Below are 16,643 nucleotides of genomic sequence, written 5' to 3' on the forward strand. Positions count from 1 at the left end.
GAGACAGTTAGAACCTGCTAGAATATCAAGAATGGATTTATTTAAAAAGTGACAATCACGTAGTTCATCTCACGAAGAGCTCTGCAGCACTGGCAGCCTGGTCTCAGCCCCTGCGCTCTCCGGGAGCACATGGAGTGTGTAATGAGCGGCAGGGAGGCAGAGGCCACAGGGTCCCAGCCCTGACCCAGCCAAGAGGGGATGGAGACAAACAGCTCTGACACCAGTAAGGAAGGTAGTGAGTAGCTGAGGAGGTACATCCCAGCCTGTGGTTGCAGAGCTGCTYAGTCAGGCAGGGATGGGCCTCTTGGAGGATGCATGGTTAGAAAAAATACAAAACCAAGGTCTCTAGAAAAYGTTGATTCTTGGACAATAGAAAATAGATCTACCTGATTTTGGAAAGAAATTTTGGTTTTTAATGTCTAGTGCTGATTGTTCCCCCACAGTGCAGGAGGGTGGTGCCTTTGGCTGCGCAAATGCTTGGGGGCTGGTGTGCCTGGCAATCCCAGGAAAAGGCTGTGTGCAGGCCRAGGTCAGGCCTTCTTCACGTCGTTGTGGTGCTCTCGACGCAGTGCTCGGGGCAGCTTGGGGTTGATGAAGAATCCTTTCAAGAACAAGTCTCGGACAAAATAGGGCAGGTAGCGGTGTATGAAATACATGATCCCAAGGCCCTGCCCTGGGTAGTAGCGCACAGCTGGGTTGGCAGCCAGAAGCCCATCTGTGATGCTGTTCACCACTGCRCTGAGGTCCTCCACTGCCACCTTCATGAACTGGATGAACTGCTGGTTGATCTCTTCTACGTAGTCCTCACCATAGGCCTGCAGCAGCTCCTGAGGCAGACTGGCCAACAGCTGCTGCTTCTGCACGTTCCAGAAGGCAGGGTCACATGTTGTCCCTGCAAGGACACAGTCCCTGTGAGCTGTGTGGGCCCTCCACTCCATCCCCCCTGCCATGGGTGCCAGCAGCCCTAGTCAMCTCCCAGCCTCACAGGAAGGTCCTGCTCAGACCCTGGTAAAGATCTGCCACAAGGGAAGCATGGTAAGTAGTACCATAGTGGCTTGTAGCCTGGGACTGGACCAGGGGTCTTGGACGTGCCTGTAGTGGGGATTCTGTTACAATAAATGTGACTTGAGCTGCTTTGACCAGCCTAGTGGTATGGGWTCTGCTGGCAGGACTTGATCCTGACCCTCTTTCCAATCCCCCTGAACCCAATGACTGCAGGGTAGCCACTGTCCCCAGGGAGGTGGCTGGAGATGCTCAGCCAGCTGCATGCTTTCACCACCARTTGCTCATCCCATTGCTCCATCTTCTGCCTCCCTGGGATACCTGTCCTTTGCCCGCRGAGCAAGACACCAACCCTCCTACCTGTTTTGTAGTAGCCGGGCAGAATGAGGCTGACTTTGATGCCCCAGGGTTGGAGCTCACTGCGGAAGGTGTCCATGAGCAGGCTGAGGGCTGCCTTCGAGGTTCCATAGGCTGCCAGGCAGGGGAAGGGCATGTCACCTGGCAGGAGTGAAAGGAWGAGTGAGCCGGTGCTCTGGCAGGGACAGAGGGGAGTCAGGGGGAAGGGCAGGRCTTGTGGAGGGCTGTGTTCCTGCCCCAGCTCAAGGAAATGGCTTAGGGTTTATTTTGCTGAGAAACCAACTGAAATTAGCTTGAAATTAATGTTTTAATGGGGGAAAAAAAAAGTGGTGAGGGAAGAGGAAATTGATTTTGCCTCCCCATCCAGCTAAAGCTCTGGATTGTCATCCCCAATGGAGGATTAATGTATCTTAATGGRAAAAAAAAGGTGGGGGAGAGAAAGACAATTTTCCCACTCTGGCTGCCATCCCCAATGGAGGCGCATGGCAGCTGGGCTTGGGTTGCCCATGGTGCCTGTGAYTAGGCTGTCTGTCCCCAGGCCCCATGTTTCCCCATGCTTTGGTGCCTGCTGTGGGGTTCAGCAATGCTGCCAGCTCATCCTGGTGCCAGTTGGCTGGGAAAATTGGAATGCCTGGGGGGTGGAAGCTGCACCACACCATGGGGATGCTTGAGCCATGCCTGGGCTGGGGCTGCCATGGATGCCACGCTGGCTGCTTACCTGCTGGGCTGCTCACGGTGACAATGCGGCCGCCRGCAGAGCGGAGCAGGGGCAGCAGCCCCTTGGTGAGCTCCAGGGAGCCRAAGAAGTTTACCTCCATGCAGGCACGGAACTTGCACAGTGGTGAGAGCTCGGCGTCAGCGATGGTGTCATTGAAGCCAGCATTGTTTACCAGGCCCCAGAGTCCTGTGGAGATACAGTGCTTGAAGAGGTGACCTGAATGGRGAACCCTCACCCTGGGATTCCTGGCTGTTCCCCAGGCTAATGGGGGTCCTGCAAGGGAATCGCAGTGTGCCCCAGAACAAGCAGAGAGCTTGGCAGAGTCTGTTTGCCCTGGTGCCTGCAGGGATGCAGCCCCCTGTGGGGGCACATGGAGGCTTGGCACTGCCATGCTGGCTGCAGGCTGCGGTCCCAGGGAGTTCTGTACTAAAGGCTCCTCCTACCTGTGCTGTTGGTGTGGGCCTGGATGTGCTGCAGGACACGCTGGATGTCGTCTGGCTTGGTCAGGTCCATCTGCAGCAGTGTCAGCCTCGGTGAGCAGCTCCGGCGCAGCTCCTGAGCGCCAGGACTCTGCAGGTCCAGCACGCTGGCGAACACACGAAAGCCCATGATGTCCAAGTGCCGGGCTGTCGCCTGCCCAAAGCCTGAGTCACATCCTGAAAGAGACCGGAAGAGCCTTGCAGTGACTGGTGACAGCCACTGTCTTGTCCCCAGCCCCAAAAGACCCCTTGCTCTGCCTCTCCATCACCAGGGACCAACACCAGGAACCACACATCCACCCCAGCATCCTTTGCCTAAGGACCACCTTGGCTCCACACCCTGCTGTAGCTCCTGACTCACCAGGACGTGACCTTGCCCTGGGGCATTTGCAGGTCACAGAGCTGCTGTTTTCTCTCTCTTGCGGGAGGAAGAAAACACTCCCTTTATCTGCAACCCCATCGCCCCAAGCACCTCCCTGATTCAAGGTGCAGGTAAACCCGCAGGCACCAGGACAGCCCAGAAACCTCCAGCAATGCGGGGCCATCAGCCCTCAAAATAGCCTCTAAAAGTTCCATCAAGCATCATTCAGAGGAAGGCTCTGTGGAGATTTTTGCCTCTTGCCTAATGCTTTTCGCCTCCCAGAAAGAGTGGCCAAGAGGCAGAGCACGCCCTCTGGCCAGGGGATGAAGATATTAAAAAGGGTGAGAAAAAGGATTCTGGTCTGCTTCCAAGGATTCTGGTCTGCTTCCACCGTTTTGCATCCTTCAAGGGAGCCTCCCAAATGGGATGGACTACTCAGGAGACTACTGGTGCTTCACGTCCAGTCCCAGCCTCATCTCCGTTTCGGCTCAAACAGGGGCACCACAGGTGACACGGTTACCCGCAAAGACACCATCTGGGTGGCAGGGGGACAGCCCGGGCGGGAGCTGGCTGTTGCGGGGCTGTGACAAGGCCACTGGCCAGGGTGGAGCRGCCGGGATGCAAACAAACAGCGGCAGCAAGGTACAGGCTGTTCCCAGGCCGATGGCAGCACTGATAGCTCGGGGAGTCCGTGCCACAACTGCTGCCCAGTCACATTAACCATTAACAGGGGAGTGCTGCAGGGGCAGCCCCATGGCCCTGCACCCTCCTGCCTGGTACCTTTCGGTGCTCCTGAAGACATCCCTGAACACAGACCCTGTGTGGCACCTGGAGCCACCCCAGGATGTGACCTGWGACCCCATGAGATCCCAACAGCCCTCCATAAGCCTTGTGGGGTAGAACAGAGACTGGCTGCCCCACTCTTCTGTACCCCTAGGATGAGGCCAGGTACTCAGAGCTCTTGGGGTGCCAGCTAAGCCATCAGCTCGGCCTCTCTGTCCCTGTCCCCAGCTCAGTTTTACTTATTGCTGCGTCAGAAGCCTATAATTAAACCCCTGGCCAGAGGCCAGACTGATAACACAGCCCGGAGGTGCTCAGCTGGCAGGAAGGGGCTGCTAGGACCTCCCTTTTCCACACAAAACCCAACACCCACCATGGATGTGTGCCAGGCTGGCTAAGCATCACCCCAGCATTATCCCTGGCATTGCCCCAGCATCACTCCCAGCACCCCACTAGGTAGGGAATGCTGCAGGTGCTGCTGGTGCAGCACATCCACCTCTCCCCCTCCCAAGAACAGAGCATGCTGCCAGCAGACAAACAGATCAGGTGTGTTTCACCTTTCCCAGCAGTGCAGGAGAAAACTGCAATAAAGATAAGGCTTAAAAATAAAAGTGCTCGTGGCCACAGCCTCACCATGACGCAGCTGACATCAGGATTACCTGCGCTGCTCCCACACAGCTGGCATGAAAAGCTTTCTGTCCAAACGTGAAGCTTCCTATCACCACCTAAGTCTCAAAACCCCAGGAAACATCCCAAAAAACTGAGAGACGGGTTTGCTGGCTTCTTACGGGCAAGTCTGGCAGGATGGAGCAAACATGGCCACGTGCTGTCCAAGTCAGGCAGGGTTTGTTTTGCCTTAGAGGAGTGGGGCAGTCAGAGGGTTTGTTTCGGAAGTTCTAATTTATTCACACACATACCAAAAAAAAACTCCTGGGAGGCTGGCTGGAGGCCCAGGGCCAGGAGGGTAAGGATGCTTTGGTGTTATTTAAGGTCTCCGCCACTGTTCAGCTTCCCATCCACTGTGCTCAGGCATGGCCAAGAGTGCAGGGAGGGACAATGACCCCCCTGGGCCCATAACACGTGGCTCCAAAGCATGGCATCTTGCCCAGGGCCATGTTCACTCCCCATGGCCACCAGCACATGAGCTTTTGGCCACACCAGAGCTGGCRCAGGAGCCATTGCCGCTGCCTCGGCCCCGCCGGGAGTGCTGGAGCCGTCCAGTCTGTGCAGCCCTGACGAGGCTGGTGCTGGGCTCGCCGCCCTCCCAGGATGCTGCATCACGAGGATATGCCGGCGCCAGTTCCCCCGCCCCAGCTCCCAGCTTGCCAACTGGTTTCACAGTCGTGCTGAAGGGAGGGACATGGTCAGACCAAGCATAGGAGAAGCCCAACACAGGGACTGTGGCAGAGGAGAGCGGGTACCTTGAAACCCCCCATCACATCCCCATGGGCCTTGGGCCAGCAGACAGAGGCTTTTGCTGCAGCAGGAGCAGAGAAAATGAATCCAGGTTGCAAAATCCAGCAGCCCTCCACAGGCTCAGCAAGCCGGGACAAACTCCTGCACCAGGGGCCGGACAGCCTTTTGCCAGAGCAGTGGGTCAGCAGCAATTCCTGAGGACTTTCCAGAAGCTCCAGACACTTCAGTGGCTTCCCCAGCAGTGAGACACACAAGCCTCCACTGGAATTTTGGCATGACAAGCCCCAACTTTACTTATATTGAGCAAGCAAAAAGGTTTGGCTTCCAGCATCATCATGGGTGCCCTCCCACCCATTCAGGGCGGGCAAAGAGGACTGACCGCACAGCATTGTGCATCCACTGACCAGAGCTGCTCCTCACCCGTGACAGCAGAGCCACYGCCGGGGCTGAGCTGTGCCAGCTGGGAAGCTCCCGGCCAGCCTGCACCACTCGTGCTTCCCTCTGCCAGGAGCCGGCTGAAGCTGCAGTCCCGGTTTGGTGTGGATGCATTTCTTTCAGGTGAGTCAGGCATGGCACGCTCTGACATTTTGCTGTCTCAGGTATTCACCCTGCTCCTGCACCAGCACCAAGGCCACCACACACAGACATGCTCAAAATTMGTGTTAGTTTGCTGATTGGAGCAGGGAGGGGCAATAACACAGCTACCGGGCTGGGAGCTGCTAAACCACAACCACGTGCCTGCCCCTGCCCCCACTGCTGGCATGGTATGTGGTGAAGGGCTGTTGGCACASGTCTGTGATGCTCACCCCAACACAACCAAGGAGTGGCTTTCCTTCCCAACCTGCAAGCTGAGTCCTCATGCGTGAGCTGTGACCTGTGCAGCCTTATTCCAGAACTGCAAGCWGGGCATCTTAATCCCTGAGCTACAAGCCAAGCATCTTCATCCCCATGTACATCCTCATCCYCAAGCCATGACCTCTGCATCCTCATCCCTGAGCCACACATAACAGGTGAGGTTATGTGCAAAACCTCAGCAGTGAGAAGCATGGCTTGGCTAAAGAATTCCTKTGTGGCTGCAGAACTGCCCAGAGCCTGGTGGGGAACTGAGGACCCTGGAGCTCAAGAGGGGTTGTCCCAGGACTGAGCACCCTGTGATGGACCACGTCCCTCAGGGTCTTCTGGCATCGTGGTCAGTCAGCAGCCCCAGGCACCCAGCAGCGAGAGGCATCCCTTAAGGATGCTCCATTGGCCATCGACTGGGAACTTGCCAGCTGACTTGGGCACTCAGAAGGGCATCACCTCCTCTGCAGCTCTGCAGGCCATTGCCCAGGTGCCCCCTGCTGCTCCCCAAATCCCAGGATATCGTTCCTACCTCCCCACAGAGGACTGTGTGTCTCACCGCCCTGTCCAAGAGGCCTCACCTGATGATCACTGTCACCAGACTCAAGGACACCACCAACTGGGGGTGCTGGGGTGCCATGGCTGAATGGATTAATGTGCTGAGCCACTTGTTTCCATAGGTTCAGCTCAAACCCTGCCTGGGATGCCAAGGTAAACATGACCTTCTAGTCCTGACAGGATTCACTGCCACCTTGGATCCAGCTTTCCAGGCATGGGATGGGATTTAACCAGGCAGCACTGCAAGGAGGCTCAGCTGGGTGCCTGAGCATGCACTGATCCCAACTCAACTGTTCGTCTCTGCTCCATCCTCGGAGTGTGGGCACCTCATGCATGTGGAAGCACAGGACAAGGTGGCACCAAGTGGGGATGRTGATAGCATCTGCAGGGGATGGCAGTCTCCCAGAGGAACTCAGGGAGGGGATCCCTGCACGATGCAGGTCCAGGTGGGATAAAATACCCAGCAAAATCCTGCGTGGGCAGGGCATCYGGGCAAGGCCTCCCGGATGCTGCACACATTTGGAGCAAAGAGTGATAAAGGGGTGATGTCAGCCCTGGGCGAGAGGGAACAAATTCTTGGCAGGGCACAGGAGAGGGAGGGGAAGGCAGGAGCACCTGTCCCCATAGCAGCTGGGCCACCACAGCCACGCGCCAGCCCCWGCCTCCTCAGTCAGGCATCAGTCACCCTCTGTCCACACCCAAATTACTGCTGGGGGAGTGGGGACTGAAAGGGGCACCCACAGCCCTCAACATAGCCAGTAGCATCACTGCCCACAGGAAACACCACCCCAGGCAGCAGCTCGCATGGCGTGCCATGTTCCCACTCCCCATGGGAGCAGCCCTCGTGCCCAGACACAGGCAGATGGGGCTGGGGTGGCAGCAGCCCCAGTGATGCTGCTGCTGGTCTGCACCAGGGTTCAGGAAGCCCCAAGTCTAATTAAATTAAACTAAAACCAGAAGATGATCATCAGGGATGATCCAAATCCCATCCCCAAATCCCTAGAGAGCAAATAATCGAGTTCCCCACCCAAGCAGCCTGGGTGAGCATCCCTGCAAAGCCTCAGCCTCCTTCCTGAGCAGGGCCTGAGCCAAGGGAGGCACACACTGCCCCTGATCCCCTAGGACCCCCCTGCATGGCACAGTTGGCACAGGCAGCTGGAGGGAGATTGCTGATGGCTCCCGTAGCCCAAGATAGCCAYATCCCTCCAACAGGTCCCATGGGTCAGACAAACTCTCAGCCCCACAGAGAGACCCATGACAGAAGGCAGAGCTGGAAATGCCCATGTCAGGGGGTACATGGGTAATGTCTCCCTTCTCGTGCCAGGGACAATAGCCAGATGGTATGAATTACAATGGATTAGCCAAATTCATGGAGACTCACAGTTATCACCTCCACCCGGGAAGTTATCTCCCACTTAACAAAGAGAAGGGGGTAAAATCTGATTTTCTGCCTAGACAACCAGTGCTACCAGGCAGAGAGGATGAGGAGCCTCGAGGCCAGTGTGGATGCACCCACAGTTTCTGGATTAAAGCCCATTTCTCAGGAGATTTACCAGTGCATCAGTATTGGGCACTCCATGGCAAAAGAGCAGCTGGGCAATAAAAAAGTGTCAGAGGCCACGGCCCTCCCCATCACTGCCACTGAAAGCCACTCAGACGCCTTATCCCCCACCAAAGCTGTGAGCAGCAGATGCTACCTAGAGCCGGTGGGGCTAATGAAGGCAGGAGCTTGTTAGTGCCCTGGGGCAGCAGGACAGGAATGAGCCCAGCCACCTCCCCCTGTGGAAGGCCAGTGCCTGGTGGGATGCTCAAGGAAGTCGGGATCCTGGAGATAACTCAGGCCTGGCATAGCAGTGATGCTGCTGCCAGTGAGCAGCAACCCTGAGCTCACAAGCAGGCTTGGGGGAGGAAGTGCCACCTCCAGCAYCGCTGTGACACTTCGCAGAAAGAGAGGACAGGAATTTCCTAGAAGCAGCCGCTCACCGCACCCCAGGGCTGGATGGCATCTTCTGGCAACCACTGTCTCCACCGAGGGGACATCTTCTCCCCACAAGGAGCGGTGAGACTTTCACAATCAAGAATTTGAGCTCTCAGCAGGCAGTAATGAGYGAGAGAAGACAGCCGCACAGACATTGCCTGGCACAGGCTGTACATCAGAGCTAATCTGGGATGAATGTCCCTCTGAGAGGAGGAAGTTGTGAAGAGCTGTGGTGATAATCGGGTTAATAATCACCTTCAGAGGGAACACAGTGAGCAGGGAACACAGAGCCGAGGAGCCACRAAAGCCATCCATCATGAAGAGCTGTCGCTTGGAAGGACACCCATGGCCCAGGGACAGCTCGACCAGATCGGTGCCAATGGCAAGCCAGCACTGGTAACACATCCACCTGGGCTCTTGGAGAGAGGCTGGGTAGCAACCAGACTGGGAAGTCAGGAAGCTCCACCAGCTGTGTCTGRAATGTGACACTAAAGATATTCCTGGGGAATAAGGTTGTGGCAATAAAGCCATGGCTGGGGCACCTCTGGTCTGCTAAAGGGCTCTCCAGGGACTCGCAGCAGGCTGGAGAATGACCAGCCGAGCCCATATCCCTCCCTCATGTGTGCCAACAAGCAAGGAGAGGCATCAGGTCATACCTAAGATCTGCTACAGGCAGGGCTAATTCACAGGCAGCTGAAGGGAGGGACAGCTCTTGTACATGGCCCATATGAGCCATCACCACCCAGGGGCATCTCAGGGARGGTGTTCCTAGCCAGGACAGCAAAGCACCACAGCCATGGCACAACCAGGAGAAGCTCTAGCCATGTGGTGGGACAGGTCAGCCATGGGAGAGCTCTGAAGTGCTACCCGGGACAGGGTGCCAGTCCACCCACAACACTGTGGGAAAGCCATACGTGATGCCAGAGGGACAAAGCTGTGCTGGGACAGTGCTGACCAAAGCAGCAGCCTCAAAGCAAGGCCAGGGGATCACAATGTTAAGCATCTCAGAGTTTGCAGCATCACAAGAAGGTTATGGCAGTTTTAATGGAGCTCTACCAGTCCAAAGGTATTTTGGTGATGAGATTCTACTTTGCTTCTAAGGTGCCATCTCATCACTCTCCTTGTCAAAAAAATAAACTCCCACAACATACCACAATCCCAGGCAAGTAGGAAGAGTGGTGCAAGCCCTGCCAATCCCCACATCATGATGGTCTCTACAGCTGCATCAACTATTTTCCAGCTTCCAGATCCATGTGAAGCTGGGGACTTTTTTTTTTTTTTAGAAACAGAGCATAACACTTGAGCAAACACCAACTGAGCCTCTGCCAAGACAGCTTTTGAAATACACTGAGCTAGTTAAGCCCCCCTGCTCAGAGCTATGACTCATGACAACCTCAATCCACACCAACTCTTTTCATACACAATTCCAGTTGTCCCCTCCTCACTCTTCACCTGCAGCTCTCATTAGCTTTCCGGAGTAAGAATTTGAGTATCATAAGATTGCTTTGGTGCATTTTCCCCAAAATACATGCAGGTGGCCCTCCAGGCTGAYGTGTTTGGACACAGTTGTGCTGACCCGGGCAATGCCAGGGCAGCACCCACACATGCCCTTCAGCTTGGGCAGCGCCCAGTACAACAGCTGAAGGGGGAGGATGGAATTCACCCCGGGATGGCTGCACATCCCAGGCTGGAGCTTGTCTCCACCTGGTAACCAGGACCCTGGAGASGAACAAACATTGGTCACAGGGTGCTCATAGCAGGGTGAGGCCCTAGTTAGCCAGAGAAGATGTTACTGCTCAATCCCTGGAAGTGTTCAAGGCCAGGTTGGATGTGGCTTGGAGCAACCTGGGCTCCTGGCAGGGGTGTTCAAACAAGATGGTCTTTAAAGTCTTTTCCAACCCAAACCATTCAGAGCTTCTATGATTCTGGGAGGCCAGACATTCAAAGCTGCCACAGAAGACATCAGGGCAGGTAGCTGAGCTTTCCAGCCCACCCCTTTCCATTCCCAGCCTGCCTGGCAGTCACTCGCCATCTGGCTCCACAGGGTCAGCCACCCAGCAAGAGGAAGTGCTGCCGCAAAGCCTGTAAAGCCAAAAACTGCTTTTCAAGATTACAGCCTTAGAGCCAGCAAATCCCAGGACAGCGCCATGTGTGACAGGGAAGCCAGCTCCCAAGGGAGATGCTGATAAAGCTCAGGGCTGGCAGCTCTCCAGGGGAGAAGGAAGCAGAAGTGATATGTTGTACATGCAAGCACACACAAGCTGAGACAGAAGAATGGGAGATGGAGAATGTACCACAGCAGCTGAGGGGAGCAGGGAAGGAGGTAACAGGCACATGCTGGGGAGCTTAAAAATAAAAGGTCCTAAACTGTATCTGTAGCAACACGCTGATAGCATGAGGAATTTTTTTTTTTTTTAATCATAGAAAAGTTGGGCATTGTCCACCTTATTGTAGAACAGTTTAGCTTGGCAGGGACCTTAAATGTCATCCAGTTCCAGCACCACTGTCATRCRCAGGGACACCTTCCACTAGCCCAGATTGCTCCAAGCCCCATACAGCCTGGACTTGGAGGCTCCACAGTGGTGTCTCAGATCTTARATGACAGGAGGGACTTCAGGAGATGAAGAGGTACAAAAGTCCTGCAGCCTTTCCTCCTGGGAAAAATAAAAAACAAACCTTCCAGCTCGAGTTTTAGACCAGCACTGAAAGAAGAYTGTAGGAAAAAGGCAAATGCCTGCYCAGATTCAGTGGAAACACCTTGAAGAGCCCCCTGAAACAAAACCCTGGCTGGRCAAATCCACCAACCCCATGCTGTGCTCCCAGTAGTAAAAGCAGCAACCGGCTCTTCTGTAACCAGATCCTGGCTTGAGGGGAGCTAGACTCAACAGTGGGTAACCCAATCCCAGACCTCATTAAAGATGTGCTGCTCATTGGACTAGAGGGCAGCAACTGCCTACACTTCTGTCCTTCCGAAAGCATCCGTTCCCATCTGACAATCTCATTTCAGCAGGGAAGTCTTTGCTTTGTTGCTCTCATGTCCCCATGTAACCCCGAGGCTAATCAAGCCAGCTTGGGTTTCTCTACCATCTCCAGTCTCCCACAGTATGAAACCTCCATGCGTTTTTCCTCCTAATTAGCTGTGCTCATCATTTTTGGTTAACGGTGCTAAAACCTCCCACCTCAACAGGTCTGTGTCATTAGTAGGCTTCAAAARTGCTTATTTTATAGATAAGTGAGAAAAAGCTGAGTGTATCTATCCACATGCCTGCRGTGAGCAGGGGTAGGTATCTATTTCTGAAGAAATCTCATGTGGGAAAGAAGAATCCTAAATCCAGGGAGGGCTGCTGACAAAGCCGGGGGAGAGCTTCAGCCCTGCAGATAGAGGCAGAGAAAGCAGCTTCCCTGCTCTGTTCCCAAAAGCCAGCAGCAAACCCTATAACTAGGGTTAAATGTGGCTTTTTTTTCCTCCAAGTTTACTGGGAATTGCTTGTGCACCAGCGTTGGAGTTTGGGTGTTTGATTTTGGTTCTGTCCCACCCCTCAGCCTGAGGCAGCAGCTGCTTCTGCTGTTAATTTTGAATAGATTCTGGAAAAATGAGAGCAATTTCAGGGAATAAACTGATTTTCAAGCCTTCAYTTACAGAATCACAGAATGATTTGGGTTAGCAGGGACATAAAAGATACCTACTTCCAACCCCCCTCCGCTTAGGAAAGATCCCAGTGCTCTGAGCTGGATCACTGGCCCCAGAAGCAGAATGAAAGTCACCTATGGAGAGCTGCAGCATGAAGCTTTTCTCATGGCAAGGCTGCTGGCAGGCTCAGAACCAAACATGGGCTGTGAACACGCTGTGCACGTGCTGCAGCCATGCTGTGGTGCAGAGGTGCCCATCTCAGTGCCAGCCCTAAAGTTTTGACCCCTGACATTTCTCAGTCACCTTGTTTAGCTGGAAAATAGATTTAAGACAATATCAAAGTCCAGACTGGAGCAATGCTGCTTTTTTTTACTACAGAAAGTGATTTACCTTCATGGCAGAAAGCAAGAGTCCCAACATCTGGATTGAATTACTCTGTCCTGCTGCAGCCAGCAGATGCTTCAACATCTGTGGAGTCCATGGGAAACACTGAAGCACCACAAGTTGCAAAGCCTMTGTTAACCTTGAACGTGATCTGAAGCTCTGACCCATTTCAGATTGTTAAAAGGAGCATGTGACTAACAAGAGCACTTCACCAGGAAAACCACGCTTCCCCTGCAGCCAGGAAGAAGAGAGGAGGACAGGGCAGATTTGGGTCTGGGCAGCCTGACCTACCAAACAATTTTACTCRCAGAAATGATTTGTTGGAAGACAGACTAATTTACAGGTGCTCCTGGCTTCATAGGCTGCACTAAAGAGGAGCAAGGATACAAGAGACCCAAACTACCTCTCCCAGGCAGCCATCCTGATGTTTGGAGTTCTTGGAGAGCTAATTCAGGTACCACCATCACAGACAGAACAACATTTCACTATTTCCAGGTTTTCATCCAAGCTGAAGCTCACAAACCAGTACCTTGTAGCACAGCTCCTGTCTTCCCTCTGCTCTGGCAAAGCCCTGTGTGCAGGCAGACTCTGTGGACTGGTTTTCATTCGGTGCTTTCCAAGGATCTGCAGTAAGTCGGGCAATTGGCTACTGTCCAAAGAACCACGCCGCAGTCACACATGGCACAGCTACACAACAGCAAGAGACTCACACTCCTCCAGCTGCTCAGAGGAGCCCCGGGATGCTCCTGGCCATCCYTCCACCACCTCCAGGCATGCAGTTGTGCTGGATAATTTGAATGGACTCACTGAATTTCACAGGTGTCTGCTAAGACCAAGGGGATCAAAGGATGGTCCAGGTTCAGGTCTAGATGAATCAAACCTTGCCCAGAGCACTGCCAGCCTGAATCTGGAGAGGCCAAGCAGTGGCATCTCATCACCTCCCTCCAAGACTGCTCTCACAGACCATCACCCCTGCCCAGGCTCCAGAGGCTGGACTGCTTTTTGTATCAATTYCCAATGGGAAGTAGGATGGGATGTGACACCTCTACTCTTTGCTCACGCAGCTCTGAGGAGTCCAGTGGCCCTCAGAACACCCAGCAGTGCCGTTTCACATTTGGGAAGGGGGATACACACACTAAATCAAACCAGCTATTTGATGTTCAGAGCAAGCAGCTCCCAGTGAGCCACTGGCACCACTGGCCCACAGGTGCCAGCCAGCAACACCCTGGGGTGCCCTGTCACACACAGAGTGGTGAGAGATGCCAGGCGTTGGCTGCCTTGCAGCTTTTCTGTGCTGGATCAGGCTCCGGTCAGACAGCTGCCCACAGCCAACCTGCCCACACCAGGCTTGTTGGGGTCCCTGTGYTTTTCCAAGTTTGGCCAAAGCCTGTGCCAGGCGTGGGGTCATCTTCAAGGCAAGGGCAGGCTCAGGACAGCAAACCAAGGGAGGCATGGTGGAGATGGCTGCTGTCTCCCTCAGCCCAGGCCAAGCAGMTGGTCCCCGCTCCCCTCCTCATCCCCACCATCCTCCTGGGGCTGACCTCTCCCAGCACCCGGCTGCACAGGAGGGCATTCTCCTCCCCCCTGAAAACAGCTGTGACATCCCCTAGGAAGACAGGATTAACGCTTTCCTCACCCTCTGCCCCCAGCCTGATGCATCCACTGGAGCCATGCTCCTGCAGAAGATGGACCATTGGGATTGGAATAAAAGCCTCAAGGTCACAGCCCTAGACAAACACAGCACTGCAGGGACTAGTGACCACTGACTTTGCTAGCCTAGAGGATGCATCATGGGAAAGCACAGCATTCCTTGTTCCCTGCTAGCAGCAGGCAGMTGCCCATCCCTGCTCCAGCCAAACCTCAGTCCCACGTGCAACAGCCGAAATGCAAACCTGCAACAGATGGGAAACGCCACAAATTTCCAGTCCCTGCTGCTACCACAGGGTCAGCAGCTTCACTCTGCAGCAGCTCCACAGCTGCTCTKCTATTTTCCCACTGAGCTGCACAGTTAGTGCAGCTTTCCTTCGATCCCTCCCATAACTAAGTTTTATTTAGCCAGCAATGTCCGGACCAGCACATGGGGCTGGAGCATCACATGCAGAGTTCAACTTAGAGTTGTTCCCAGGGAGAGTGGGCAGCTRAAAGAGCTGAAACTCATCACCTGGGAGATAGAACAACACTGCATCCAACTTTGTCCCAGATAAGCATCACTGAACCTGCAGCAGGGTTAAGACAGTGGCCAAGGGGTGTATACAAGGAAATGATGCCCGAAGCTTTTCAGGCTGAGACCTGCACTGCTATATAAGGAGAGGACTTTGTGCCATTTCTCAGTTGACCTGCAAGACACACAGTGTGGTAGAAACTCAGTCCCCAGTCTCACAAACCTTCATTGGGACCCAGCATCCCCAAGCACCCAACCCCATGCTTCTCGCACTGCCAGGCTTTGCTTCCCCTTGGCAAGAGGAGGAAGGCCAGGCTGCCTTTCTCCCAGAGCTGATCCTTCCCGGCTGCTCCCAAAGGAGACACCAGCAGCTACTCAACACCTAGTTGCCAGGAGGTGTCTGGAATTAATCCGTAAAAGAATCAGGCTAATTACTATGCAAGTACTCAAGTGAGGGATGCCATCCCCAGCACAACAGCCCTCAAATCTGCCCCTTGGCAGGCACTTGCTGGAGCAGCAGTACGGAAACACCGACCCCGCACCGCAGGCTGCACCTCGAACCTGTAAAACCACAAAGTATTTACAGCCAAGAGCAAACACATCAGAGCTGCAGAGGTGCCACCTCAACGCACTGGGGCAAGAACACCTTGTTCCAGTCACTGACTCACTAATTATACAGGCAATGCCAGAGAGCCAGGGCTGCCAGAGCCGGCGTGCCACAGGGCACCTGTGAGCGCATGGCTGTCAGATATATCCTCCCCAGGCAGCCCTGCCCCGCTGCAGCTTTGACCTTCACTCAGTTGAATCATTCATTCATCCACTGCCTTGCTCCTCTGATCTTCCTCCTCCAGAGATGATTCCCTGCACTTCCCACTGGTGCCACAGAACGCTTCAAGCTGGAAAGGGAACCCAGGTCTTGCCTTAATTTTCTAGGAAACAGGCAAACTGCCTTCTCCAACTTCAGAGCCTCCAAGCGCAGCACAGACATTCCCACCAGGATGCAGGCTCCTGTCCTTGGGAGCACTGCCAAGGTCATGCCCACAAGTTTCCCTCCTCTGCATCCATGTGGAGCTAGCAGCACCTTCCAGGCACACCTGGAGCAAAAACCACCCCAGCTCCAGCACTTCCTCCTCACCCTCTCTACTGCCATTGCCTCACAGCAAAGCRCTGCTTAGCCCAGCTCTTATATTCCAGTGCCCCTGCCAGGCGAAAGGAGTGAGAAAACCATATATATACACCAAGATATCCTAAAGACTTTCAGCCACCAAGCCAGAGCTGTGCAAAACTTGAGAGCGCAGCACATTCCCTGAGGAGCAACCTTCCCCACGGAGGAGCTCTGGGCCAGGCAGCCCAAAGAGGAGGCAGGCAGCCGCTGGGCAGCATTTCCCAAGGATACCACACAGTGGAGGACCTTGTTGTCATCAGCTCCCTGGATGGAGCTTGGATGAAGCAGTGATGCTCARCCCTGGGCAGCCAGCTCTGTTGTAGCTTCTAGAGATACCATGAGAACCTTTCCAAGAACAGGTACGGCTCCAGAGGGGAGGAAGGGAAGGGGAGGACAGGGAAGCCCTTTGGCCAGCTGATGGGGTCCCAAGCCAGAGCTCCGGCTCTGTCCCATCTAATCTCGRGACTTCCAGAGGAAGCAGCTCTCAGCATCGTGCTGCAACTAGTGGTCAACACTCGAGGAGCCAATTCAACTCCCTGCTTCGGGGGGCAGATACAGCCTGGCCGGTTCTGCTTGGACGTGGAAGAGGATGAGGGATGCGCTGGAAGCGGTGGTTGGTCCCCAGCGGGACCCCACTGACAGCAGCGTCCCGGTGCCTGCGGGACACCCCACTCCGCTCCCCGCCAGCCCAGGCGGTGCCGTCGGGGCGTCGAGGCCGTGTCCCCGCACTCACCTGTGACAAGGACGGCTCTGCCCGCCACCGGCAGCAGCCCGCGGGGCGCCGCCCGCCACAGCAGCAGCCCGGCGGCGGCG

At 54.8% G+C, this 16,643-nt stretch overlaps 1 protein-coding gene across 1 annotated transcript; it reads right to left on the reverse strand.

Annotated features, from left to right (window-relative positions):
- Window positions 1–24: 24 nt before the first annotated feature.
- On the reverse strand, window positions 25–16,642 carry HSD11B2 (hydroxysteroid 11-beta dehydrogenase 2; the record flags this gene model as incomplete). Its single annotated transcript, XM_057376462.1, has 5 exons — window positions 25–892; window positions 1,363–1,500; window positions 2,078–2,263; window positions 2,521–2,733; window positions 16,564–16,642. Coding segments are annotated over 5 exons (978 nt in total), but the record flags the coding sequence as incomplete, so codon positions are not given.
- Between the last annotated feature and the right edge of the window lies 1 nt (window position 16,643).

This window comes from Malurus melanocephalus, unplaced genomic scaffold (assembly GCF_030028575.1).
Source record: "Malurus melanocephalus ecotype Western Australia unplaced genomic scaffold, MMel_1.1 scaffold_279, whole genome shotgun sequence".
In the NCBI taxonomy this organism is placed as follows: domain Eukaryota; kingdom Metazoa; phylum Chordata; class Aves; order Passeriformes; family Maluridae; genus Malurus; species Malurus melanocephalus.